Source organism: Gavialis gangeticus, unplaced genomic scaffold (assembly GCF_001723915.1).
Source record: "Gavialis gangeticus isolate Ggan-Ray unplaced genomic scaffold, GavGan_comp1, whole genome shotgun sequence".
NCBI classification, from domain to species: Eukaryota; Metazoa; Chordata; order Crocodylia; family Gavialidae; genus Gavialis; species Gavialis gangeticus.
In genome coordinates, this window is record NW_017729029.1 from 5,778,123 (window position 1) to 5,804,014 (window position 25,892).

At 48.5% G+C, this 25,892-nt stretch overlaps 1 protein-coding gene across 1 annotated transcript in view; it reads left to right on the forward strand.

Annotated features, from left to right (window-relative positions):
- Positions 1 to 25,892, forward strand: part of ZDHHC9 (zinc finger DHHC-type containing 9) — a 50,838-nt gene that overhangs the window by 17,428 nt on the left and 7,518 nt on the right. Inside the window, exons 3-6 of the mRNA XM_019521153.1 lie at positions 17,737 to 17,897; positions 18,465 to 18,623; positions 22,210 to 22,347; positions 25,718 to 25,766. Of these exons, the coding sequence (XP_019376698.1) occupies positions 17,737 to 17,897; positions 18,465 to 18,623; positions 22,210 to 22,347; positions 25,718 to 25,766 (507 nt within the window). The remainder of the gene's footprint in view (positions 1 to 17,736; positions 17,898 to 18,464; positions 18,624 to 22,209; positions 22,348 to 25,717; positions 25,767 to 25,892) is intronic.

The following is a 25,892-nucleotide window of genomic DNA, read 5'->3' on the forward strand; positions in this document are numbered from 1 at the left end:
GGCGGGAGGGGGCGGGGGAGGGAGGGAAGGTGCTGGGGTGTAGATCAAGAAGTGGGGGAGCATGCCCCTGTGCCCACTCCCAGGAGCAGAGGCAGGGGGTGAGGGCAGGGGTGCCACTCTGCAGGCCACACACATGCCAGCCGGCCTGTTGGGGTTCACACACTGAGGCCGCCACTGCAACTCTGCCACTGCACCCTGCGCTACCATCCCATGGCCACCTGCACGGCTTTGTGGGCAAGTGGTGCAGGGCACAGCGGCGGCAATGTGGTGGCAACCACCATGTGTGGGCCACATATGTGCCGCCCAGCTGGGAGGTGGAAAGGGGGGCTTGCATGCAGTGGCCATTTGTGCCCTGCGACTGGCTGCCTGGCTCTGCGCTGGTGCGGAGTGGTGGCGGCTGCATGTTGGCTGGGGGGGCTTTGCGGGCAAGCACTGCTACCACAGAGCCATGCCCTTCGCCCCTGGATTGTAGAGGTAAGTGGGACTTGGGGGCTGTGGGGCAGGGCTGGAGAAGATGGTTGGGGGCTGAGGGAGTGGGGGGAGGTGCTGCCAGCCCCAGGCAGCACACCACAGCCAGGAGCAGGGCCGGGGTTGAGGGCAGGGGTGCCCCTCTGCGGGGGGCTTCACAGGCAAGCGATGTGGGGCACGGTGTGGTAGTGTCTGCCATGTGCGGGCTGCTTACATGTCACCCAGCTGGCTGCCCAGGGCATGGGGAGGCTCGTACATGGCTGGCTGCACAGCTCCGAGGCTGGCTCTGCAGCTGTGGTGAGGGATGGGTGCTGCAGGGGCAGGGGGGCTTGCATGTGGTGGCTGCTGCTGCTTGCTTGTGGGGCCATGACAGCTGCTGCACACACAATCTCCCCATGCTGCCGCGGAGCCATGCCTGGAGCTGTGCAGCCGGCCACAGGGCATGAACGGCAGTGTGGTGGCAGCTGAGCAGTACACAGACATCCCCACCACCATCTTGCACCACTGCCACTCTGTGGCTGGCCGCACAGCTCCAAACACAGCTCCGCTGTGACAGCGGTGGCCTGTGGGAGGCTTTGTATGCAGCAGCTGGCATTGCTGGCACAGCCCCACAGGTAAGCAGCAGTGGCTGCTGCTTACACAACCTCCCCACATCATTGCGGAGCCACACTCAGAGCTGTGCAGCTGGCCGCAGGGTGGCAGTGGCAATGTGGTCACGGCCATGGCCACCGTGCAGCACGGGATGGTGGTGGAGATGGCTGCATGCTGCCCAGCTGCCACCACACTGCTGCTGCCGCCCTGCAGCTGGCTGCACAGCTCCAGGCATGGCTCCGCAGCAGCAGTGACATGGAGGCTGTGTATGCAGCAGCTGTCGCTGCTGGCAGAGCCACCCACGGAGCTGTGCAGCTGGCTGCATACAAGCTTCCTCCTTCCCAGCCAGCCAGCCGGGCAGCGTGTGCAGCCTGCACATAGTGGACACCACCACACAGTGCCCCGCATTGCTTGCCCACAAAGCCCTCTGCAGAGGGGCACCCCTGCCTTCATCCCCCGGCCCTGCTCCTGGCTGTGGTGTGCTGCCAGGGGCTGGCAGCACCCCCCACTCCCTCAGCCCCCAACCATCTTCCCCAGCCCTGCCCAACAGTCCAAGCCCCACTTACCTCTAGGATCCAGGGGCGAAGGGCGAGTCTGAACCTGAGCCCAGCCTTGGCTGACTCAGAGGCTCAGGCCCTGTCCTTCCCCCTCTCTATCCTCCTCCAGGTAGGGCTGGGAGTTTCCTGCCTTTTCTGGAAACAGTTCTTGCAGGCTGGAGCTGTGCCAGCCTGCAAGAGCTCTTTGCAAAAGCACAGAATCTGTGGATTTCTCTGTTAAAAAGGGAAATCCACATTTTCTCTGATTAAAACAGGGAATCTGTGGTTTTTTCTGTTTCCCATGGAAAAATGGAGAACCTGGATTCCTGGTCATGACCTAAAAGTGGGTTGCAAGAATGTGTGAAAGGGTTATGAACAAACTTTAAAAATGGATTCTCCTTTAAAGGAGAAAACTATGGCTTTTCCTTTGTAGGTTGGCAGAGTTCAACCTACAAAGGGCTGCTTTGTGCTGCTTGGGGGCCTCCCATGCTCCACACATACCCACCCCCTGTTCCACACACTGGGGGGTTGCAGCCTGGAGGCAGGGGGCAGGTTGGGAGTGAGGGGCACTGGGTTGAGACTGGCCATTGATGTTTACAGATCGGTCCTGGTACAAAAAAGGTTGAGAACCACTGCCCTAGATCTCCCTTACCTTGTCCATGTCAATTGACAAGCTCATTGGTAAGATGCACAGAGTTCTTTTTGAAAGGAACTCAGCTTTTATTCACACCCAGCACCTTCCTTGCTTGTGGTTGGAACTGAGATGAATCCCAGATGTCTGAACTTCTTTGGCACAAAGGTCCTACTCCTCAGCAAATTTATTGTTCAAAATGTGAACTGTCTGTTCTGAATTGTATGATTGTCTAGTCAGCTTTGCAGCTGTGTTCATTTGTTAGGTTCTAGAGGCCGTTTCGTATCAGAAGCGAGACTTGTGTGCAAAGCTGCCTTGAATACAGTGGACATAGTATTTACTCTCCATAGCTATTATTATAATTTTGTGAAGGTTGTTGGGGCTAGTTGGCTCTAGGTTCCTTAAAAAAAAAAAAAAAAAAAAAGTCTAAACCTCAGTGGATTGCCAGTTTTGATGGCACTTTACAGTTCTAAAACAGATTGAGACCCTCCATTCATTGAAGGTCCCAAGGGCATTCCCTTGGTGGCTGCCTATCCTGTTCCAAGCTTTGCTTCCATTAGTTCCAGTCCTGCAGACATGCTGTAGTAGGTCCATTCTTCCTTCTGGCACCTGCCCTTTCCAACTCTGCATTGTGTGAGCATACAAAGAAACTAACTTTCTGATCCCTCCTACCTCATCTCCCATCATAACAACATTTGGGTTTTGATGGCACATGTTAGAGATGCTTCCTAAGCCCTCTGCTGCCTCCTTTTCATTGCCACTTGTCTACCTTCCTCTTGATCTGGATTACAGGCTGGGGTTTGAGGGCATCATGCAGAAGAGCAGGGGCTGAAGGGTTCCACACAGCTAATTGCAGGCAGTCCTAGACCAGCCCCACCTGGTGCAACTGGCGCAGGCACTTTTACATGAGGTCCAGAGGTGGGGGTGAGTTGCGCTTTAACTAGAACAGCTCTGGTGTAATTAAAATGTCCCTGCATCTTGTGTATCGGCATGCTTAAAAATGAGCTTTAGTTCAAGCACCACCACCAACATTTTTAAGTGCAGGGATGCTGATACACGAGACAAAGGAGGCTGCTGGAGCATGCTATATATTTAAAAAGTGTTATTTATGTCAGTAGCTTAAAATGCCTTTCATTATTACTAAATATCAGTTTGGCATTGGCCGATATGGTTGGTTAATAATCAGCTATCAGTATCGGTCAATAAAATTTTTATTGGTGCACCCCTGTTAATCAGTAACTTACTTTTTCCATTCTGTGGAAAATATTGGGGTGAGTGGCATAGAAACATTTTGTGAAGGTGCAGGTTCATCACTTTGACTTTCGGGAATAATCCTACTTGTTCTTCCACGTAGAAATTGGCACAGCCCAAAATGGTGCTGAAAATATTATGTAAGTTGTTCCCTAGAACTTCCATTTCAAGTGCACCACAGAAAGACCAGGCAATCACTTTTGACAGTAAGACTGTCTTGCAGCAAGTAGTTGCTCACGCCTGTGCTGCTTGTCTCCCATATTAGTACACTATGAGAGCTGATGTGTCTCCAGTTGAGGATGAGAACCATGTTTGCAACAGAGAAACTAGCTTTCTTCTCTTCAACATATTCCCATTTTGGGGAATTCACAATCTTTGGTCAGATTAGTGTAGAAAACTATTAATCAAACAAGGAGCTAGTAAGGAAATTAATGCGGGGGGAAAAATGGTAGACTAGCTAGGAATCCCTCAAAGGGACCTGCACATCACCAGAAAATAAACATAAGCAACTCAGTAAGGGCTAAAAATAGACTTTGAAGTGCATAAATATCCAAGAACCCTTTTCTGCTTTTCCCCCCTTTAGGAGTGAAAACCATGCAAGTCGTACAATACCAGAAGCAACAGTGGTCACAGTGATAATACAGAGGCATCAAGGCACCTAGCTTATAGCACTACTTAGGGTAGCAGCTGCCAGATGCGACTCTCCCTGCATTTGGATCCTTTGTAGTGCCTTATGTTGTTTTGGTAGTACTTAGGCTCAGAATAGATCAGTTGTTAGTTTAGAAAAAAAATCTTTTTTGTATAGCTTGTAGAGAGGTCTTTGGTTCCAGTTCCTGGTTCTGTGCTAGAGGTGAGGGTGAAAAAACCTGCCTTTTAAAAAGCATGTCTTGTCTAGTGTCCACTAATCTTTCTGGTGTTGGATGCCCTTAAGAGAAGTGGTTTTTGGGATGCCTGGGGTTCTTCTTGCGAGAATATCCTGTTTAAAGCATTTTAAAGTCCAAGCAGTGTCAGAACAGGCCACAAACCTTGTTGCTTTAAGAAATTTTGACTGCAGTCTCTCGGTTCTGATATCACTAAAGGATCTGACCTGAGGGGAAAAAAACACTAGTTTCTACTCTAAGAATGGCAAGACAGGTGCTTTCTGTTTTGTGGTCCTTCTGACTCCTCCTAGTCTGGTTCCAAAGTGGCTGCCAAGTAGGTTTCCCCTGGCATCACATCAGACTGAAAAGCTTACAGACTCCATTGGTGTCAACTTTTGAGACAGGAGCCAAGCCATGATTGAAGTTGCTTGGATCTGCCTGTCCTTATTCTAAAGCAGTGGTCTCCAAACTTTTTTGATCGCGCACCCCTATCAGTAAAAATCTTTTGAGCACATACCCCCAATATATGTATATTTATTTATTTATAAATTATATATGTGTACTACTGTACTAATATATTATGTACATTATAAAACATACACAAAAAATAGAAATTAAAAAAGGATGAGATTAAAAAATTAAATAGAAGTTCTAATATTTTCTTCCCGCACCCCACTTTGGAGAGCACTGTTCTAAAGGAAGTAAATAAATCCAGTTGTGAAACCTGGATTGCCAAAACTGCAACACTGGACAGTAATGAATTGGACAGTACGTTTGTGAGGTTGATCATCCTGAGTGAAATTCAGCTATCCTTGTTCAGCCTCAAGCTCCATCATTAACAATCACAATGGATGCTTCCCAGAGTTGGTAGGGAATGCATCTCAGTGGAATAACAGTTTTTGAGATCATTTAGAGTTGTCAAGGAAAGAACATAATGGAGCAATACTCCATGTAACTATAATAGAGTTCAGGGCAATCTGCTTAGCTCTGTTTGTTTTTATTTTGCATCCAGGAGGAAGTTGTGCAGGGTATCACAGATCAGATGACAAAATGGCAACATATTACCTAAACCAGCAGGAAGGCACATACTTGTACTAGTGGTGTAAAGAAGAAGTCAAGTTACCAGGCTAGTGTATCCAGCATGGTGCAGAGGAATCAGTTAAGGGCAAAAAATGTTAGATTAGTTCAGCAGAGATCTGGTGCATTGTATGAGTGGCTACTATGAGAATCAGTTTTAGTATTTGGCATTCAACTTTTACATGTTTTTAGACCGCTCTATGCCATCCAACAATGCAGAGTATTTTTCATAGAAAATTAGGGTTGGAAGGGACCTCAGGGACCAGCCCCTTCCTCAAAGCAGGGCTATCCCCAACTAGGTCATCCCAGCTAAGGCTTTGTCTAACCAGGTGTTAAACTCCAAGGATGAAGAGTCCACAACCTCTAGGAACAGGTTACCCAGAGTGTTTTACTACCCTCCTAGTGAGAAAATTCTTCCTGACAGCTAAACTAAATTTCCCTTGCTGCAACTTGAGACTGTTGCTCCTTATTCTGTCATCTGCTACCACCTGAGAACAGTTTAGCTCCATCTTCTTCCAAACCCCCGTTCAGGCAGTTGAAGGCTGCTATTAAGTCCACTCTGTCTTCTCTTCTTTAGACTAAATAAGCCCAGTTCCCTCAGCCTGTCCTCAGAAGTCATGTGCCCCAGCCCCCTAACCATTTTCCTTGCCTTCTGCTGGACTCTCCCATTTGTCTACATCCTTTCTGTAGTGGGGGGGCCCAAAACTGAACACAGTATTCCAGAAGTGGCCTCACTAGTGCTGAATAGAGGGGTATAATCAACTTCCCTTGATCTTGCTGGCAACATTTCTACTAATGCAGCCCAGTATGCCGTTAGCTTTCTTTGCAATAAGGGCACGCTGTTGTCTCATATTTGGCTTATTGTCCACTGTAACCCCCAGGCCCTTTTTTGCAGAGCTTCTGCCCAGCCAGTCAGTCTGTACCAGTGCATAGATCATTCTGTCCTAAGTGCAGGACTTTGCGCTTATTCTGGTTGAACCTCATGAGACTTTCAGCCCAATCCTCCAATCTTATCTAGGTCACTCTGAATCCTAGCCCTAGTCTCCAGCGTATCTATTACTACCCCAGCTTGGTGTCATCTACAGACTTGCTGAGGGTGCGCTCTATGCCATCTTCCAGGTTGTTGATGAAGATATTGAGCAAAACCAGCCCCAGGACCAACCCCTGGGGCACTCCACCTGGTACTGGCTGCCAACTAGACACTGAGCCATTGCTTACTACCCTTTAAGCCTGATGCTTCAGCCAGTTTTCTGTCCACCTTACAGTCCATTCATCCAGCTTGTACTTCCTTAGCTTGCTTCCAAGAATGATGTGGGAGACTGTATCAAAAGCCTTGCTAAAATCAATATATACCACATCCACCAGTTTTCCTGCATCCACAGATCCAGTCATCTCATCATAGAAGGGAATCAGGTTGGTCAGGCATGACTTGTCTTTGGTAAATCCATGCTGACTGTTCCTAATCATCTTTTCCAAGTGCTTAGAAATGGAGCAGGTCCTCAAGGAATCCATGATTTTTCCAGGGGTTGAAATGAGGCTGGAGTTCCCTGAATCCTCCTTTTTCCCTGTCTTAAATATGGTGATTGTTTGCCCTTTTCCAGTCATCCAGGACCTCTTCTGATCACCATGAGTTTTCAAAGATGATGGCTAGTGAACCTGTTCTTTTACTGCTGTTGATTGCTCACCTCCTCCCGAAACTGTGCTGCCAAGTGCAGTAGTGTGGGAGCTAACCTTGCCTATGAAGACTGATGTGAAAAAGGCATTGTGCACTTCAGCCTTTTCTGCATCCTCTGTCATTAGGTTGCTTCCCCCATTCAGTAAGGGACTCTCACTTTCCCTGATCCGTCTCTTGTAGAAACCCTTCTTGTTACCCTTAACATCCCTTACTAGCTGCAACTCCAATTTCACTTTGGCCTTCCTGACTTCATCCTTGCATGCCTGAGCAATACTCTTACACTCCTTCCTAGCCGTTTGTCCGAGTTTCTATTTCTTATAAGCTTCCTTTTTGTGATTTAGTTTACTGAAGAGTTCCCTGCTAGACCAAGCTGGTCTTCTACTAGTCTTCCTGCACATTAGGATGGCTTGTTCCTGCACTCTCAGTAAGGCTTCTTTAAAGTACAGCCAGCTCTCCTGGAGAGCTCAAGAGTGGGTAGTCTCACTACACTGGACATCTTTCTCATGAGTTCGGTAAGGATGAACAGATCTGTCCTCCCTTTCCTGCAAAGGTTTGTGCCTCTCTGAACCAGTTAGTGCAGGGGTGGGCAAAATATGGCCCGTGGGCCGGTTTCAGCCTGCCAGCCCATTCTATCTGGCCCGTGGGGCCTCTAAAAATGTTAGAAAATTAATTTTTATCATCCCCTCACTGCCTCTCAAAGATGACAGGCAGCCAGTGGCAGCAGGAGCCTGGCTCTACCCGCCCCCAGCCCCTACTCCCTTCCCCCCCTCCCACCTTCAGCTCCAAACCAGAAGCCTCTGTGGCTTCTGGCCTTGTGACCCTGGAGTGGTGAGTCCCGTCCCCCCTGTCCCCACTCCGTCTGAGTGGAAAGTAAGGTAAGATTGCATGCAGGCGGGCGGATGAACGGACTGCTGGAACAGCCCAGTGCCCAGGAGCCCCGTGGTGCTTCTGGGGCCAAGCTGGAAGCAAGGGGGGCAGAGGGAAGCTGCTGTGGAGGCCGTGGGAAGCAGCGGGGGCCCCAGGGAGTGGCGGGAGCATGCACCACTCAGCTGCTTTTCCTCCTCACTGGTGCCAACCCGGCCAGGTCCATCTCTTCCCAAGCAGCATGTGACGAAGCAGTGGCTGGGCCAGCTTTGCTGTGTGCCACTTGGGACGGGACAGGCCCAGCCGGGTCAGCGCCAGCTGAGCCACGTGCTGCTTCTCTGCACCACTCAGGACGGGTTGGCACCAGAGAGGCAAAGCTGTGGCTGAGCTTGTACCAAGCAGCATGCAAGGAAGTGGCATACAGCTCAGCTGCTGCTGCTTCTCGCTGGTGCTGACCCTGCCAGGTCCATCCCATCCCATCCCATCCCAAGCAGCACGCAGCAAAGCTGGCCCAGCCACTGCTTCCCTGCATGCTGCTCAGAATGTGACAGGCCCAGCTGAGTTGGCAACAGTGAGGAGAAGCGGCAGCTGAGCTGTGGGCTGCTTGGGACTGGGCAGGCCAGGCCAATGTAGGTAAGTGCGCATCTTTGTGCATTTGTTCCTGGAGCCCCGGGAGCTCCTGCTGCAGCCCAAGGGACTCCACCCCACTCATGCTGTGCCCAGTGTGCACAGAGGCTGAGCTGGGAGCCCGCCAAGCCCAACGTCCTGCCCCTGCCAGGCAGCATCCTCTCGCAAACAGGGTGGTTGCACTTCATCCCATGGAGCTGTGTGGGCCAGGCCAGACTCCACTTTAGGTGCTGCTGGAGGCCCAGCTGTGGCCCGAATCTGTGGAGCTCTGGCACAGCCCCCACTCCCCTCACAGCCTCTCCTCTCCTCCAGCTGTCCCCTCCCCAAGCCAGCCTACCTGCAGTGCCTCCCCCTGCGCCTGCTTCTCCCCGCGCGCCTCTCTCTCTGTCTCACACTCTGAAGTTTTATTTATTGTCACCAGGTTTAGAATTTTTAGAAAACCTGGCATTTACCATAAAAAAGAAATATTTATGATTGTTAACTATATTAATATGTAGTGCATCCTGCCATATGCCCCCTGCCCCAGTTTTGTTTTTTTTGCCATGCTGGCACTCCAGCACCTTACAAGGTAGACATTGTGGTTTTTTCAGCACTCCGGCCAAAAAACATTGCCTAGCCCTGGCATAGACCATGTGACCGAGTGTAACTTCCAGTTCCAAAGCTGTACTACCCCCTCCCAAAAGCAGTACTTCCGGGGGGCAAAGGGAGGGACTTCCAGTGGCCAAGAGTAGGGATTAGGGGGTGGGACTTCGGGCCATAAGATGGCGACCAGGGGGTGGAGCTACCCATGCAGCCCTCGACAGCTCACCAAAATTTGTGAAGTGGCCCTCCAGCTGAAATAATTGCTCCTCCCTGAGTTAATGTCTTAGGTGATACTCTGCACTGCCTCATACCAAGGGTGATAAAGACAGGATTCAGCTGTGATGATGAGTGTGATAACCCCTTTAGTGTGACAAAGAAGACTGGTGAATAGATCTCTTGCACGTATCTAATGGAATGTGCAAATATTTTCCATTGTTACTTGATGTACTGTCTTGAATTCTGCAGCCTTGTTGTCACCTGAGATTTGCTTTTACTACTTCTCATGGGGTATAGGCATTTGAAACCTCGTACCTTTTTAGAGGTTCAGCAAGTTTTGACAAATGGTGGAAAAGAGTAAGAAGATACTATGATCTTAGTGGTTTACATGTGTGACTTGGATAAGTAAGAAACTTAGATACATTGATGTTATTCTGACTATATTCTTCAGTGGCTAAAGCTTTCAGATCTTTCTGTATCCTCTAGAAGTATTTGTAGCAGCATATCACACGCTCACAAATCTTTTAATCATTGCCCTTTTTACAGTCAAATTTTTATGAGGGGATGAGTTTTTGTATATTTCCAACAGTAAAGGACTTGACTCCATCATTAGATATCAGTTTGGCCTTAATGCAGTTTGTGATACTTTTTTTGAGCCTGCATTTTGTTTTGTTTTGTTTTTTTGTTCTATTTTTGTTGAGTATTTTTAGAATAGCCATGCCATCAGCCAGATCAGGACATGAACTACTTGCCCTCATGACAGACCTACTGTTCATCTTTCACAGGAGTAAACTTGGGTCTGGATTTCTTCCCAAGGTAGTACAATATCTTGATTCCACATCAGCCAAATAATTCACTTTACCAGTGCCCTTTTCTAGCCTTACCCTAATAAAAGGAAGTCAATATTACTTGCTTTGATCCTACTAATGTAATAAGCCAAAGTATTCTTAGCATCTAAAGAAGTTTTTCAAATTGTTTTCATAATCTCTCTCCTATGCAATTAATTGTATAGGTCATAGTATTTCTTCACTCCTCATCTAAATGGCCAAACATAGAGTAGAGGCTTAATAGGATTGCATGTATTATTCCTCAGACCAGGGGTAGGCAATGTTTTTTGGCCTGAGTGCCGAAAAACACCATAATGCCTACCTCAGAAGGTGCCAGCATGGCAGAAAAACAAAATGGGGGCAAGGGGTACATGGCAGGATGCCCTGCTTGTGCCCCTGCCTCCCAGCCCAGGCTCTGTGGCTGTCAGCAGCTACCCCAGCTCTAGGTAGCTGCTGGAGCCTGGGCTGTTCCCAGCAGGGCTTGCAGCATCCCAGCTAAATGCTGGGAGCAGCCCGAGATCCTGCCTGGCAGCAATTCCCAGAGGCCGGGCCGGTTGCAGCCAGGAGGCTCCAAAAAGCTGTGCCAGGCTCCAGCATCATCTCCAAACTGGCACATGTAGCGGGCTGGCTACAAACAGCTGTGCCAGGCTCATCACCTCTGTGCCTGGAGCGGAGGAGAGACAGGGGCTGCACTGTCTTGGGGCCCCTCCCTACCACTTGCTGTGAGGCGTGCCTGCACACATTGGTTTGGAACTGATGCCCGAACCCGGCACAGCTGTTTGGCGCCTCCTGGCTGCAGCCGGCCCCGGCTCCGGGGAGCTGTTGCCAGCCGGGATCCTGTGCTGCTCCCAGCAGTTAGTTGGGATGCTGCAAGCCCTGCTGGGAGCTGCCTAGGCTCTGTCGCTGGCAGCAGCTACCCGGAGCCGGGGCTGACTGTGGTGTGCCAAGCAAAATGGCCTTGCATGTCACACTTGGCACACGTGCCAGGGGTTACCAACCCCTGCCTCAGACCAACATCAGAACCCACTTTCTGCCACAGTGATGTCTCCTCCCTTAACAAGCCTTAGGCTTATTCCAGTTGAAATCTGCAAAGATGCCGTATAAAGCACTGTATACTTTGTTTACAGAACTCCCGATCCTTACCTTTTGGTATCTGGATCAGATATTTTAGTCCTAATGTCTGTTTGGTGAGGCCTCCCAGAATTCCACCTCTGCATGGGGTGCTTCATATCAAACTCTTTGATGCAGAAGTTTTTTTAAAGTGGCCTCTGCATTATTCCCTGCCTCTGCCCCTTCCCTTCCCCCGCCCAACTTCTTAGGAGTCCTATAAAATCCCAGCTCTGAGGACATGTCAGAAGGTTCGGAAGTGGTCAAAAAGTGTTTTCAGAAACGCAGAGGAAAGGAGTAAGAGGGGCATGTGTGTGTTCTGCTGGATATTTAAAATGAAGAGGGGCCAAATGACACATCCCTGTGAGTCTGAATATGCAAACTCCACTTAGAAGAATTCTTCGTCTGTTAGCTCTGCTTCACAGTGTTGTGCTGCCTGAGCTCTTTTCACACACAGATTTGTAGTGGAGTCCCCAAGCAACTTCTCCTTCTCCTTCTCCTTCTCCTTCTCCTTCTCCTTCTCCTTCTCCTTCTCCTTCTCCTTCTCCTTCTCCTTCTCCTTCTCCTTCTCCTTCTCCTTCTCCTTCTCCTTCTCCTTCTCCTTCTCCTTCTCCTTCTCCTTCTCCTTCTCCTTCTCCTTCTCCTTCTCCTTCTCCTTCTCCTTCTCCTTCTCCTTCTCCTTCTCCTTCTCCTTCTCCTTCTCCTTCTCCTTCTCCTTCTCCTTCTCCTTCTCCTTCTCCTTCTCCTTCTCCTTCTCCTTCTCCTTCTCCTTCTCCTTCTCCTTCTCCTTCTCCTTCTCCTTCTCCTTCTCCTTCTCCTTCTCCTTCTCCTTCTCCTTCTCCTTCTCCTTCTCCTTCTCCTTCTCCTTCTCCTTCTCCTTCTCCTTCTCCTTCTCCTTCTCCTTCTCCTTCTCCTTCTCCTTCTCCTTCTCCTTCTCCTTCTCCTTCTCCTTCTCCTTCTCCTTCTCCTTCTCCTTCTCCTTCTATTATTTGGCATTTTTTTTTCTTTATGGGGTCAAAACTCTGCTTGTGATTTTTCACATCTGTAGTTGGCAACTTTTTGGAGCCATGGACTGGAGTAACCCAGCTCCAGTCTGAGGTGGGCTGGTGTTGTGACCCAGCCACTGCTGCTTTTGCCTGGCCTCTGGGGGGTGGGGGAAGTGGAGCCTCCTACCACTGAAGCCTCTTGGCTCTGCAGGCCAGACAGATCTAGTGGTTTTGTGTGCCCTGTGTTGCCAGCCCCTGCCTTACAAGATTCCAAATTAATTGTATCTGCTTGGGAGAGAGACTTGCATGTGATTTGGAGCAGGTCTGTGGAGACTTCTGTTTAATTTGCAGCTGCAGCTGGCACACATGACGTTGGAATGCAAGGAAGGGTGGACTAACACAGAACTTTGTACTGTTGTGGGGCTTCTCTCTACTGCTACGCTGGTCACCCCCTCAGACAGGACACTGCAGCACTAGGTAGACTCAGCCAACAATGACCAGAGAGCAGGGGGAACTTGTATGAAGAGTGCAAAGATCAGAATTCCTGTCCTTTGGGAAAGGTATTACTTGAGAGCTCATAATAAAAGTGTGCCAAAAACTTGTGGTCTGGAGAAGAGAAATTGGAGGTTTCTGTTCTCTGCTCCAAAATGCCAAGTGGAGTCAATGAAATTGAAAGACAGCAAATGCAAATGTAGCAAGATTTTTTTCTTGTTTAGTTTATTTGTCTTTGATTCAGCGTTACAAGAAGTATTTCAAGGCAAGGACTTAGTAAGGTTCAGGGAAGACGTGATATTATATGGTTAATGATCAAAAGGGGATTTCTGGGCCATGGAGTTCAGTCCTCTGCCTTTTTAGGAACTCATTAGCCAAGGAGTCTCCAGATTACATCTACATTCACCTACGACTTCAAGAACAATATTTTAAACACCAAGAACACCTTACAACCTGCCATAGCTAAATGCAGGGGAGCCCAAGATGCTATCAATGTCTTGCCACTGCAGTAATGGAGAAATAGCTGGTTAATACACATTCAGAAAACCCTAGGAAAAGAACTATGCCCTATGCCATAGAGGAAATCAAAAAGCCCGGAGTCTGTGGCAGTTTGCTTTTTTGTGGAGGGAGGAGGAATTTCCTTGTCCCCAGACTTGGTGATTTGTGTGACCCTGAGTAGAATAGCAAGACCCTCTATCCAGAAACGTCTAGGTTTCCTAGTACTGGCACAAGCATCAGTACCCCCCAGTCAAAACCCCTTAGCCTTAGCTGTGGCCAATATCCTGGTGCTTCAGAGGAAAGTGAGTACTCTCCTTGCCCCCAAAACTGGTAGCCTGAATGAGAGGAGGAAAGATTCCTTCCTGACCCCAACTGACAAGTAGCCAGAAACCTGAAGTATGGGATTACAGATGCCTTCCATGGTGCAAGAAATGTGTTTTATAGACCAACCTGGAAACCCCAATATCTGACTCCCTGTCATACAGGTTGGTATGATTAGAGTTCCCTATCTTGTCATATCATCCCTATTTCTATTCTGAGACAGTTCAGTCTTAGAATAGAAACAGATGACTAAAAGGGACCATGGAAGGTCATCTAAATTCTCTGCTCATTAAACTCTACAAATGACTCTTTATACTCTTATAGAGTGTTTTGTCTGCAGCTGAGGAGTTAATGGGGATCTGAAGCCACAAGAGATGTTAGAAGTGGTGTCTCTGAGATGCTTCTGGTGAGGTCTAGTGCCAAGCTCAAAAGTAGTTTCCTAAACCAAGTTGAGACAAGGTCATTTGAATTTGTTTCTATTGCTCAGATGATTAGAGTTTCTTTGGAATTACATTCCCATGTAGTGCAAAAGTGAGGGCCCTTTTCTACCATGCAGTTTTGCGCTTTGAGGGAGGTTGCACAGGATTAAGCAAGGAAACAATTAATTCAAGTCTTTCCCTTCTGCTAGCCTGAAGTTAATATTTCTGTTTACGTCATAACACTTATTGACCAAGGAAGAGGCAGTTATCATTCTTGGGTATTTGAAAAATGAAGGGGAGGGAGAAGGGGAAGTTACACAAGGTCACTTCAGGCAGAGAATGGAATTCTTGTCTCTAGTGTGGTGCACAGTTTTGCCTATTCTTCCAAAGGAGATGAACTTGCCAGGTCTCTGCTTTGCTAGGCTCTGACCAGTACACCTACTTATTCCTGATTTTTGAGAAGGAAGTTTGAATTCAAGAACCTTAAGTCAACATTTTCTTGCTGTCCAGCAAATACCAATAAATGTGTAATGCACTTGGCAAATGCATTGGATTAAGTGGTAGAAGGAGCTTCTGTGTAATTCAGTGTATCACACTTAAATCCTGCTGGAAGCCCATACAGGGAGTGCTGTGGTTCCATAAACAAAGAGCTTGTCCTGCCAGTTTAGTCTGATGTGGCATTGAAACTTATTCGTAACAGAATTTTGCTAGTCTTTGATTCTTTCAGAAAAAATTTTACAATAAACATTAACATTGGCAGGTTAAGGGTGTTCCAGAGTTTTGTCCACAGAGTTCATGTTTCTTCTATTGAAATACATGCCTATATGTTTAGCTTTTTAAGAAAGGTGATAGTTTACAATCAAAATGTGTGCTTGGCTAGGCTGTGTATGTCTGAAGGAGTTCCTCCTGAATATCTGCCTCTGTAAGGCACTGAAAATGCTGCAGTGCATTTCCCTGACACATACTGTGACAAAATGAAATCTTTGCATGGAATGAAGAAGGAAAAGAATGGTCAAGACAATGGGCTAGTGGCACTGTTAATTGGACTCTTCCTCCATGAAGGTGCCAGATTGATTTAAACTAAACTATTTGGAGATAGTGACTAGTTTTTCATTTTATATATTCTGTGTCTCCATTTCCTGTATGTAAAAGCAGACAGTAGTTCCTGCACCATGTGCTGCCATGTAGGTATATTCACTCCAGCCAAGTACTTGGATAGAGTTCTAGTGGGCATCTTAGAAGCACCTGGCTCATTGCTCCCCTTTGTGAGCTGTTGGAGGAGCTACCCCCACCTTCCAGCCTTGGGATTGTTGGGGGGACACAAGCGCTTTTGAGACTTGGAGACTACAATATATGCCCCTTTGAGTTTGGAAAAACATTTTGATACTTTGAGGTGCTGGCTATTTTTGTTCATGGCCCATTCTTAAGTATGGCAGTACAAGCTAGGGACATGAAAAGTGCCTTGTCCTTTGCTTGAGAAAATCATTGTCCCTACACCTGATGCAACAACATAACATGATTCTCAGTTCACATGGTCCTTCAGTATAGCCTGTCTAGCTGTAGTAATCTGGGAATTCCTTGCTGCTGATGTCCAAGGATGATGCATGATATACTGAATGCCTTGATGCATGATATATTGAATGCCTTATCCTTGTTTTCAGGGATGCAATCCCAATTAGAGGCTGACAGCATAGATTTTCTCTAATTAGGCTTTGCTATTTTAAGAAAATCTGTAGTATGTAACCACATCATTACCAAGCTAAGATTCATTTGTTTGAGGGTGTGGTTGGATGTGGCACTTAAAGCACTTCAGAGGGGAAGCAGAAAGGTGTACACACCCTTTAAAGTGCTCTGAAAATGGTGGAAGTGCTCCAAAAATAACCCTGGATGAAACCATTACTATTTGCAAATGAAATGTTTCCTGTTACGTACAAATACTGTATAGAGCATGATGGGGAGGGCTCCATCCTCCAGTACCCTATAGTGCTCTGATCCAGTCTTTCTGATCTGCTCATCCTTCCCCCCACTCACCTGTGTGCCATGAGGCAAGGGGAGAAGCACGGCAATGCAGCTGCATTTAAAGGACTTCAGAAGTTGCATCTCTTTTTATGCCAAGCCCTGTTTTGTACCAGGATAGCTGGTTTACATAGAGGAAGGTGAAAGGGCGTTGATGCCAATATAACTAAACCAATGTCCTTACTCTAGTGCAGATCTTATTGTAGTCAAGGCCTTAATCTCCTGTAGTTCAGGCAGATGTGGCCTCTTCCACAAGAATGACAAAAAGTGGTGGTATCCCAGACAGGTCAAGATAGTTATGGTGGTTGTGTATGAAGGAGAACTTTTCCTGAGTGAGTTTTTTATTTGCTCTTATAATGCTTGTGGAAGTTTCAAATCCTGTATCTGTAGGTTACGAGGAGTTGAAAGCCCTTTTCAGCAACAACTTCAAAGGTTTAGAAGTGAATCCAGATCTACTGGGTACAGGCTGTAGTTAATGCTGCAGGAATTGCTTTCCAAGTTGTGGAAGCAAAACTGTTTGGGCAGAGGTGGTAATCCCAAACATTCTGCCTTCTTAAAAAGACAGAGCCCTGTGAGGTTTTCTCTTAGGAATAGTCCCATTTTAATTGCTTCTGTTTCTAGACATAATATGAATCTAAATAATAATAATACTACCTCTGAGTGTGTAGCCCCCCTCTGTAACAGAGATTCTCAAACTGTGGAAAGAGCTGGCTGGTTATGTGGTTCTGGTTGCCCTTGTCTCCACTTTTGTGTGATTCAGAAGCAAAATAAAGAGCAAAAAGCAATTCCTGCATTACAGCCAACTTACGGAGGTACTGTCATAGATTCTTAACCGGTAGGGCTATACAAAGCTTCTGTTGCTGATTTGAGTAAGCGGAGATTCTGCCTGTTTTGGCGGCTGAATCTCCGACTCGAATCAGGAGACCCTTTAATCTCTGAATGCAATTGGAACCCCCTGAATCAATTCGAAGAGATTGAATGATTCAGACAGACACAGTTTTAAATGTTTTTTTACATGCCTCAAAGTACCAGGCAGCTCGTGAACACTGAGATGGTGAGGCAGATGGAGCATCCCACGGGAGCGTGGAGGGGTCCCCAGCGTGCTGGGCAGCAGACCCATAAGTAGACCAAAAGCACTAACAGTCTACTTCTGGGTCCACAGTGGAGTGCGCAGGGGACCCTCGTCCCCTGTCTCAGTGACTGGTGTCTCCTGAGTCTGGGGGGGGCACCTGTGGGACATGCCATCCACCCCACCATCCCAGCTTTCACAAGGCGCACCTGGTACCTCGAAGTATGTAGAAAAAACATTTAAAGCTGTGTCTGGCTGAATCACTGATTCTCTGAATTAGCATCAAATCTTCAGATTTGGATTCAGCCTAATTGAATTGGGACAGTGATCCAAATGAACTAATCAAATCACTGTCCCCGATTCGGGCCAAATCCAAATCAAATACAGCCCATTTCACACACCCCTACTAACCAGACTTTCCACATAAGTAGTTGCTGCAACTGCCAGAGATATTTATGCCACAGTGACCCAAGACCATCTCTGTCCAAACATAATGCAGCCTGTAAACAGTTTGAGATCTCTCCTGTGGCTGAGTCTGGGGTCCAATGCCTTGTCTTTTGAGGAGCTATTTTTGCCTGGGCCTGTTGTTTGATTCAGCATCTCCTGGCTTTTCCATTTTGCAGGTGTCGATACCTGGCAGTTCAGCTGTCTCCAGCCATCCCTGTCTTTGCAGTGGTCCTTTTCTTGTTTGCAATGGCCACGCTTCTGCGGACAAGCTTCAGTGATCCTGGGGTGATCCCAAGAGCTCTGCCTGATGAGGCAGCCTTCATTGAAATGGAGATTGGTGAGTGGAAAGCTTTCAGGCGGCAGAGTCTGTGTTGGTGAGGAGCTAGTGTACCTTCCCTGCTGCTCTTGGGGTAGGAGGGTGTGTGTATGTGCCTGGTGCCTATCAAGTTGGTGTCAGGAGTGTGCTGACATCATGTCTCCTGCTGACCTGATAAGTGATGAGTGCCCCAGCGGTATGGGGTGGCTGAGGGAGTGTGCACTAGAAATACTTTTATGTGCCAGTGCTGTGTGCCTGGCCCAAATGAGGGGACAAACTCATATGGCTTCTTTCCTCTCCTCCTGCAGCAGCACGCGAATGCCTCTTGACTGGTAATGGGAGCAGGAGCTGGGGAGGGGAATGACTGCAACTCATTCTGCACACAGGCCCAGGCCTGTCTTAGCAGTAATTTGCCTTCACTCCAGGTCCCACGCACTTGAGGTTGGCTTTGGAATCAGTGAGCACAGCTGCAGCTATTGGCTCTAGGCACAGCAGGCTCTCTTGGCCTTCATGGTAGGGATGGGATGGGATGGGATGGCAGTAGTTCCTAAAATAATCGTCCTGATCCTGACTTGCTCTTGCTTTCAGAGGCGACAAATGGAAGTGTGCCTCAGGGCCAGCGCCCACCCCCACGTATTAAAAACTTCCAAATCAACAACCAGATTGTGAAGCTGAAGTACTGCTACACATGCAAGATCTTCCGGCCTCCCCGTGCTTCACACTGCAGCATCTGTGACAACTGTGTGGGTGAGGAAAAGAGCCCAGTGTCCCTGTCCAGTGGGAGACTTCAGAGTAACAGCCATACCTTATGCTGCAGCACCAGGGACATAAGAATTGGCATAGTATTGGGGGGCTGATTTCTGTCTATCCTGTGTAAGCGGAGAGCTTATGGCCACCCAATTACTGTGGGGAGGAAGGGGTCTGATCTGAATGCAGAGGGAAGAAAAGCCAGTCTGGTGAAAGGAAAGGGAACAAGGACCTGAGACTTGAACTGGAAGCCAGGGTAGTGGGGAGAGGCTGGAACCAAGGTGGGGGAAGAGTAGAGGAGAATGAGATTGGGAGTTAGTAAGGGAAACTAGAGTGGGAACCTCTGGACTGAGACTGGGCTCCTAGGAGGGAGATTATAATAAAGATTGAGGGGGAGGGTGTAGGGGGAGAAATGAACTGGATGAAAAGCATGGGAGGGAGAGTGGGAAGTAGTGTGGAGGCATGAGGGGAGAAAGATTAAATGAGGAACCTGGGCATGGAGTTGAGACTGGATACTGGGATGACAAGAGACTCAAAGTGGTGAGGCTTGGGGCCTGGGAATGCAATGCATGGCTGCAGGGCCCCAGCAGGGAGCAGGAGGGGACTGTGGGTGGTGGGGGAGGAGGAAGAAGACAGCTAGCTTCCTGCTGCTGCATGCACTCCCAGGGGGCAGGAGGGACCTGCACCCTCCCAGATCTATACCCAGGGCAGGCACAGGGTGCGGGCTTAGGCCCCCGTCCTGCTTCCCTCCCCCAGGGCCTCTGCAGCCCAGTGGGCATGACCCAGTGCAGCTGGAGATAGTGGGGCCATGGAGGGATCTCCTTTGCTGCTCCGCACTGGGAGTGCATGTGGTGGTGGGGAGCCAGCCTGCCCAAGTCCACAGCAAGGGGGGGAGTGGGAGCGGGGGTCTGCAGACCCAGGTCTGTAGCCTTGGCAGCTGGGGGCCCCCTCTGGCTGGGCTGGGGGATCAGGGGCTGTGGGTGCGGGGTGAAGGGCACCAGCAAGGCTGTGGGTAGGGAATGAGGGGCACCAGCAGGGCTGGGGGAGCTGTGGGGGTGAGGGGCTTTAATCTTAATCACAGATTTGGGGGGGTTTAGCAGAGAATTTGGTTTTTTTTTGTTTTTTTTTTTTATCAGGGAAAACCAGGATCCCTGAGATGGAGACTCTGTCTGGTTTTGGGTGGAGATGTGGCTGGGACAGGGACAGACTGGAAGAGATGCTGCAGAAGGGTGTACTTGCAGACCTGGGTCTGTCCAGACCTGGAATGGAAACTGGGGGTTTTGAGTTTTGCCATCCTGTGCTGTCAACAAGTATCTGAAACCCACTGGCACAGCATTGATGTCTAGTTTCCACCAACACCCCCAGAGTGCTGGTACATAGAGGATGACAACCCATTATGCTGTGTCAGTTTCAACCTTAACTCAAATGGCAGAGGGTTCTGTGATGGATCAAAAGTTTCCAACCCTAGTGGGTTTCCAAAACTTGCTTCATGACTAAACTTCTAGGGTTTTTTGGATGACTTTTTTTTAGAGACTTTAAGATGTTACCTAAGAAACTTAAGTTAAAGAAAAATATATAATTTAGGCTACAAAGTTAAAGCTATAAAGTCCAAAAGTGCAATCAAAAATGAGGAAATGTCACAATTAAGCCTGCCTTTAATTCAACTCTAAATTTCCCCACTTGTGTGTATGCAAATGATTAATCAACAGATAATACATTTTCCATAGGATTCCTGCCTCTTTCAGTGCATAATATAGGCAGTGTGGACTACGTGAGCAACTATTCACTATTTTATCCTGGTTGCCAGTGAGTGGCCTTGCGCCTGTGTTTACTGCACATTATGGAAATCCTGCTCTGAAGACCATTACTAATTTCTGCATGGATTTTTCTTTGGTATCGTTACTGCAGCATCTAGTGCCTTGCAAACACATTAATTAACCTTCACAACATTGTTGCAGTATGTATGCCTGATACTTTTACAGGCACAGGGAGTTTGTCACCGTGGCAAGTTTCCTTGCACACTTCATTGCATATCTGAATTCAGGGCAGTCCAACTGGTGGCCTGCAAGCCATGTGAAGCCCATGAGAGGCCAGCATAAGGCCGTGAAGCCCGTGCAGTTCTACCTTCCATAGTCATGTGGTGGGTCTGTGCGCCATTTGTGCAACATTGGGGGGTTAGTGTTAGAGTGGTGCTAGTACTGTCTGTGAGGTGAGGAGAGAGGAGAACTCCTAGAGGCCTGCTCCTGAAGCATGTGGTTGGCACAGTGTGTGGCCCAGGGACCACACCACTTCTGTATGCGGCCCCTGGTCATGAGGAAATTGGACAGCTCTTCCCTAACCTCACCACCACAGCAGGACCATCTTGTGTACTGAATGGTGCAGCTCCTGGGGGAAAATAGCATATAAACATGTCATTAAGGACTGCATCGCAACACGTATGTCCAGTAGGTGCAACGAAGATTGTGGAAACTAATATTGGAAACTGTCATCTAAGCTATAACTGGAAAGGTGCTGAAGGCACATCTCTGGAGCCAAATATCAGTCTGAAAATTACTCATTCGTGTGCCTCTGAAGCTCTCTCCTCTGTGGAGGGGCTGTTCCAGCCCCTTTTTTTTTTTCTAGAATCACTAGAGCATGAGTTCTCACCAGGGTGCTATATATAGGTTTGCAGTGATAGCTACCCTCCCACTCTAGAGTAGACGGGAGGGTGTCTTGAAACTCTCTTTGTAGCAGGAAGTGTCAGTCTGGACTGGAACTGTCACTTTTCAAAGGCTGCAGCTCAAGGGGGAAGCCTTTTCTGTGTTCCATCAGGGAGGAGCAAGTTAGAAAGTGTTTTCCATCTCCAAGGATCCTGCCTACCTGAAGAGTTAATCCCATCACAGTCTAAGGGTACTTTCTACCAAGAGAAGCTCCTTGCCCATTGTCCAGCTTAGGTATTTCCAGTAGGAAAAGGGAAGTATTCATGTTACCATGAAAGATTGGGAGGTTTCTTCTGGAATGCTGTGTAAGATTTTGACCCTTATTTTGACTCTTATGACCCTTATTCATAAAAAGAATTCCAAGTGGAAGAGGTGCAGAGAAGGGAGACTAAGATGATCAGAGAAATGGAGGGACTGTTATGTGAAAGAAGACTAGAACAGTGTGGCTTGTTTAATATGGCAAAACAAAAGCTGAGAAGGAATTTGATTGTGTACTCTATGTATTTTGGAGAGCAACATCAGGGAAAGAGATGAGCCATTTAGGCCAAAGGACAAGGTTGGCGTAAGAACTGTTGGGTATAAATTGGCCTTGGTTAAATTTAAGCTGGGAATGAGAAGATTTCTAACCATCAGGGGAGTGAGATTCTGGAACAGCCTCCCAATAGGAGGAGAGGGGGCAAGAAACTCAGTTTGTACCTTGAAACATGTATGAATGAATTGTGTGCGATCAAGAGACTGACCCTGATAACCAGGAGGTCATTTCTGGTACTGTGTTCCTCAGAAGCATTTGGCAGCAGTGCTGCTCTTGGGAGTTGTATTGGCAGGGCTTTGCTCTCCCTGCCCTTCCATCCTCTAGAAGTGCTGACATCAGTTTCCCACTCCCACAGAACGCTTTGACCATCACTGCCCCTGGGTGGGCAACTGCGTGGGGAAGAGGAACTATCGCTACTTCTACCTCTTCATCCTTTCGCTCTCACTCCTCACCATCTACATCTTCACTTTCAACATCGTCTACGTGGCGCTCAGTAAGTCCTGGTCCTGGTGGGAGAGGGGTGTGGTTCTGTGAGGCCAAGTGGGGGAGATCAGAATAGCAGGGGTGCACTGATTAGAGATTTTGGAGGCCAATAACGATAGCAGATTTTTAAGGCGGCACATCAGCTGATACCAATCCAGTTTCCAATACAGCTTCACGCAGCTGGTAAGTCTGTTGTGGATGGGGGGTGGGCCAGATCAGCATCCCCCTGCAGTGAGGCAGGGGCTGGGGCAGGTGGTGCCTGGCCAGGGCGGGGCAGGACGCAGGATGGAGCTGCACCTTGTCCAGGGTGTGCAGAGTGGCTCCTGCCACTGCACACACCCAGGAGGGCACTGGGGCTGGGGGGCCAGATCTGCACAGGGGGGATGAGGTAGGCTGCGGACTGGGGCTGGCGCTGCACCAGGCTCTTCCCAGTGCATGGGGGGCTGCGCTTGGGGTTGCGGAACCACGCTCAGGGATAGCAGCACTGGGAGGGGACCTCCAGGGGTGGGGAGGGGAGCTGCAGTCACCTCAGATTTCACTGTAGCTCCTTCCCAGCACCACCACCAGCCCCAGGTGCAGCCCCCATGCACCAGGGAAGAGCCTGGCACAGTTCCGGTTCCAGCCTGCAGCTGCAGCCCCCCTGGCACCCTCCCCTCATGCAGATCCAGGACACAATCCCCACCCCCCAGTTCCCTTCCTGGGTGCACACAGCCGCAGGAACTGCCCTGTGCCCCCCAGATGAGTTGCAGCTCTGCCTTGTCCCTCCCTCACCACAGGGGCCTTGATCTGCCCCTCCACGCCCCTTCCCTCCCCCCTCCACTTCCACCACAACAGACTTGGATTCATGAGATTGTAAGGCTGGAAGGGACCTCAGAAGATCATTGGGTTCAGCCCCCTGCACCAAGCAGAAAAGATAACTGGGGGTCAGGTGACCCCAGGAAGGTGACTATCTAGTCTCCTCTTTAAAATTTCCAGAGTAGGTGATTGCACTACCTCTGAAGGGAGCTTATTCCACAGTTTGGACACCCTGACTGAACAAGTTTTTCCTGATGTTGAGCTTGAATCAGTCTTCCAAGAGTTTGTGGCCATTACTTCTGGTTTTCCCCTTGGGTGCCCTAGTGAACAATTGCTCACCAAGCTCTTGATGTACTCCCCTAGTGCAGTGGTAAGTTGCTACCAGGTCTCCTCTCAGCCTTCTTTTCCTCAAGCTGAAGTGTCCCAGATCCCTCAGCCTTTCCTTATATGGCTTGCCTTTTAAGACTGATCATATGGGTGGCTCTTCTGTGGACTCTCTCAAGCTTGTCCACATCCTTGTTAAAGTGTGGTACCCAGAACTGAATTCAGTACTCCAGCTCAGCTGCAGTCTCACCAGTGCTGAATAGAGCGGAAGAATCACCTCCTTGGTTTTGCTGAAGATGCATGCCAGAGTGTTATTTGCCCTACTGGCTACAGTATTGCATTGCCAGCTCATATTCATACTGTCGTCTATTATCCCCAGGTCCCTTTCATCTGTGATGCTAGTCAGCTTGGTGCTGCTAAGCCTGTAGATGTTGGGGGTTGCTCGTCCCAAGGTGGAACGCGTTACATTTTTCAACATTGAATTTCATCAGGTTTCAATCTTCCCAACTTGCTAGCCTGTCTAGGTTCGCCTGTATTTGTAGGCTATCTTCAAGTGTGACCACGCTTCCCCATACCTTGGTGTTGTCTGTGAACTTGGCCAGTGAGCTCTTCACCCCCACATCCAAATTGTTAATAAAGATGTTGAAAAGTACTGGACCAAGCACTGGCCCTTACGGGACATCGCTGCCCACTCCTCACCACGATGAGACAGATCCATTCACTATGACTTTCTGGGTCCTGTACTGCAGCCAGTTTCTCACCCACCTGACTGTCTTCCAGTTAAGCCCACAATCCTCCAGTTTTCTTGTGAGGACATTGTGGGATACTAGATCAAATGCCTTTTGGAAGTCAAGTTATACAATGTCAACCTGCTCTCTCCTACCTGGTCATAGAAGGAGATGAGGTTGGTAAGGCAAGACCTGCCCACGACTAAGCCATGCTGGCTGTCATTCAAAATCTTACCTTATGCAAGCTTATCTCAGATAGACTCCTTGATGAGCTTTTCTAGTATTTTCCCTAGGATGAAAGTTAGGCTGATTTAGCCTATAGTTACCTGGGTCCTCCCTCCTGCCCTTCTTGTGGATGGACACAACATTGGCCCTCTTCCAGTCCTCAGGGACTTCTCCAGAGTGCTATGAGTTGAGAGAGTGTGTCGCCAGGGGTTCCCCAATGACTTTTGCCAGCTCCTTCAGCACTCTCAGGTGAAGATCATCCAGTCCTGCTGATTTGTATACATCTAATTTTTTTAAATTGGTCATACACCAATTCTATGGTGATAGTAGGAAGCCAGTTATTCCTACTGTGCTCATCCTCTACTCCTACCTGTCATGGTTTTCCCTTTGGTCCGGTGAAAGACCGAGGTGAAGTAGTCATTTAGGACTTCAGCTTTTTCCTGGGTACCAGTAACCAGCTTTCCTGAGTTGTTGAGCAATGGCCCTACACTCCCATTTGTTTTCCTCCTGTTCCTTATGTACTTAAGGAAGGACACCTTGGTGTCCTTGATTCCTGTTGCTAATCTAAGCTTGTTCACTGCTTTAGCCTTTCTTCTCTGTTCCCTGCAAATGGTCCCTGCTTTAGCCTGTCTTATCTGTTCTCTGCAAATGTGGGCCATCCTGGAATAGTCCTCCTTGGGGTCCGCCCCAAGCTTCCATTGTTTATAAGCTTCTTTCTTAAGAGGCCGTGTTTTCCCTGCTCCCCAGCTCTTCTGATACCCTTTTTCCACATGGGAATGAACTTTGTTTGTGGTTCAAGGATCGTGTCCTTAAGGAACAGCCACTCTTCATGGATACCTTTCGCCTTCAGTCCCTGGTCCTGCAGCACTTGCCCTACTAGTGACCTACGCTTGTTGAAATTTGCATTTTTGAAGTCCAAGATTTCAATCCTACTATCCAATTTGTCTGCCTTACATCGGACAGTGAACATGATGACCATGGGTTGATATTGCCCAGACTTCCCTCTATATTTAAGTCACTCACTTACCAGCTGCACTCAGCTCCCTATGCTGCCAGGCTGTGCTCCTCGCATGCACAGGCATTTATCGGCCAAATTATTGGCCACATCAGGCCAATTTATGATGCAATCATCTTTTTATTGGTGCCAATCCAATTTTGGTGCACCTCTACAGAATAGGGACAGTTTTGGAGGTCTAGTGATGACTAGGGGGCCTGACGAACATGGACAGGGATTGATTGGGAGGGACTTGTCCAGGCTTATGCTGATTTCTGAAGATTAACTTCTGTTTGTCCCCTCTGTGTTCCCAGAATCCTTGAAGATTGGCTTCCTGAACACATTGAAAGAGACCCCAGGAACATATCCTTCTACACCATGCTGACAGGCCTGCTTCATCCTTTCTGCCTTGGGACAGGGTTAAGGGTGGGGCACAAAAGCACAAGAGGCCTCTTTTCTGCCTTTGAGAGAGGTGGAATCTTGGGGGGG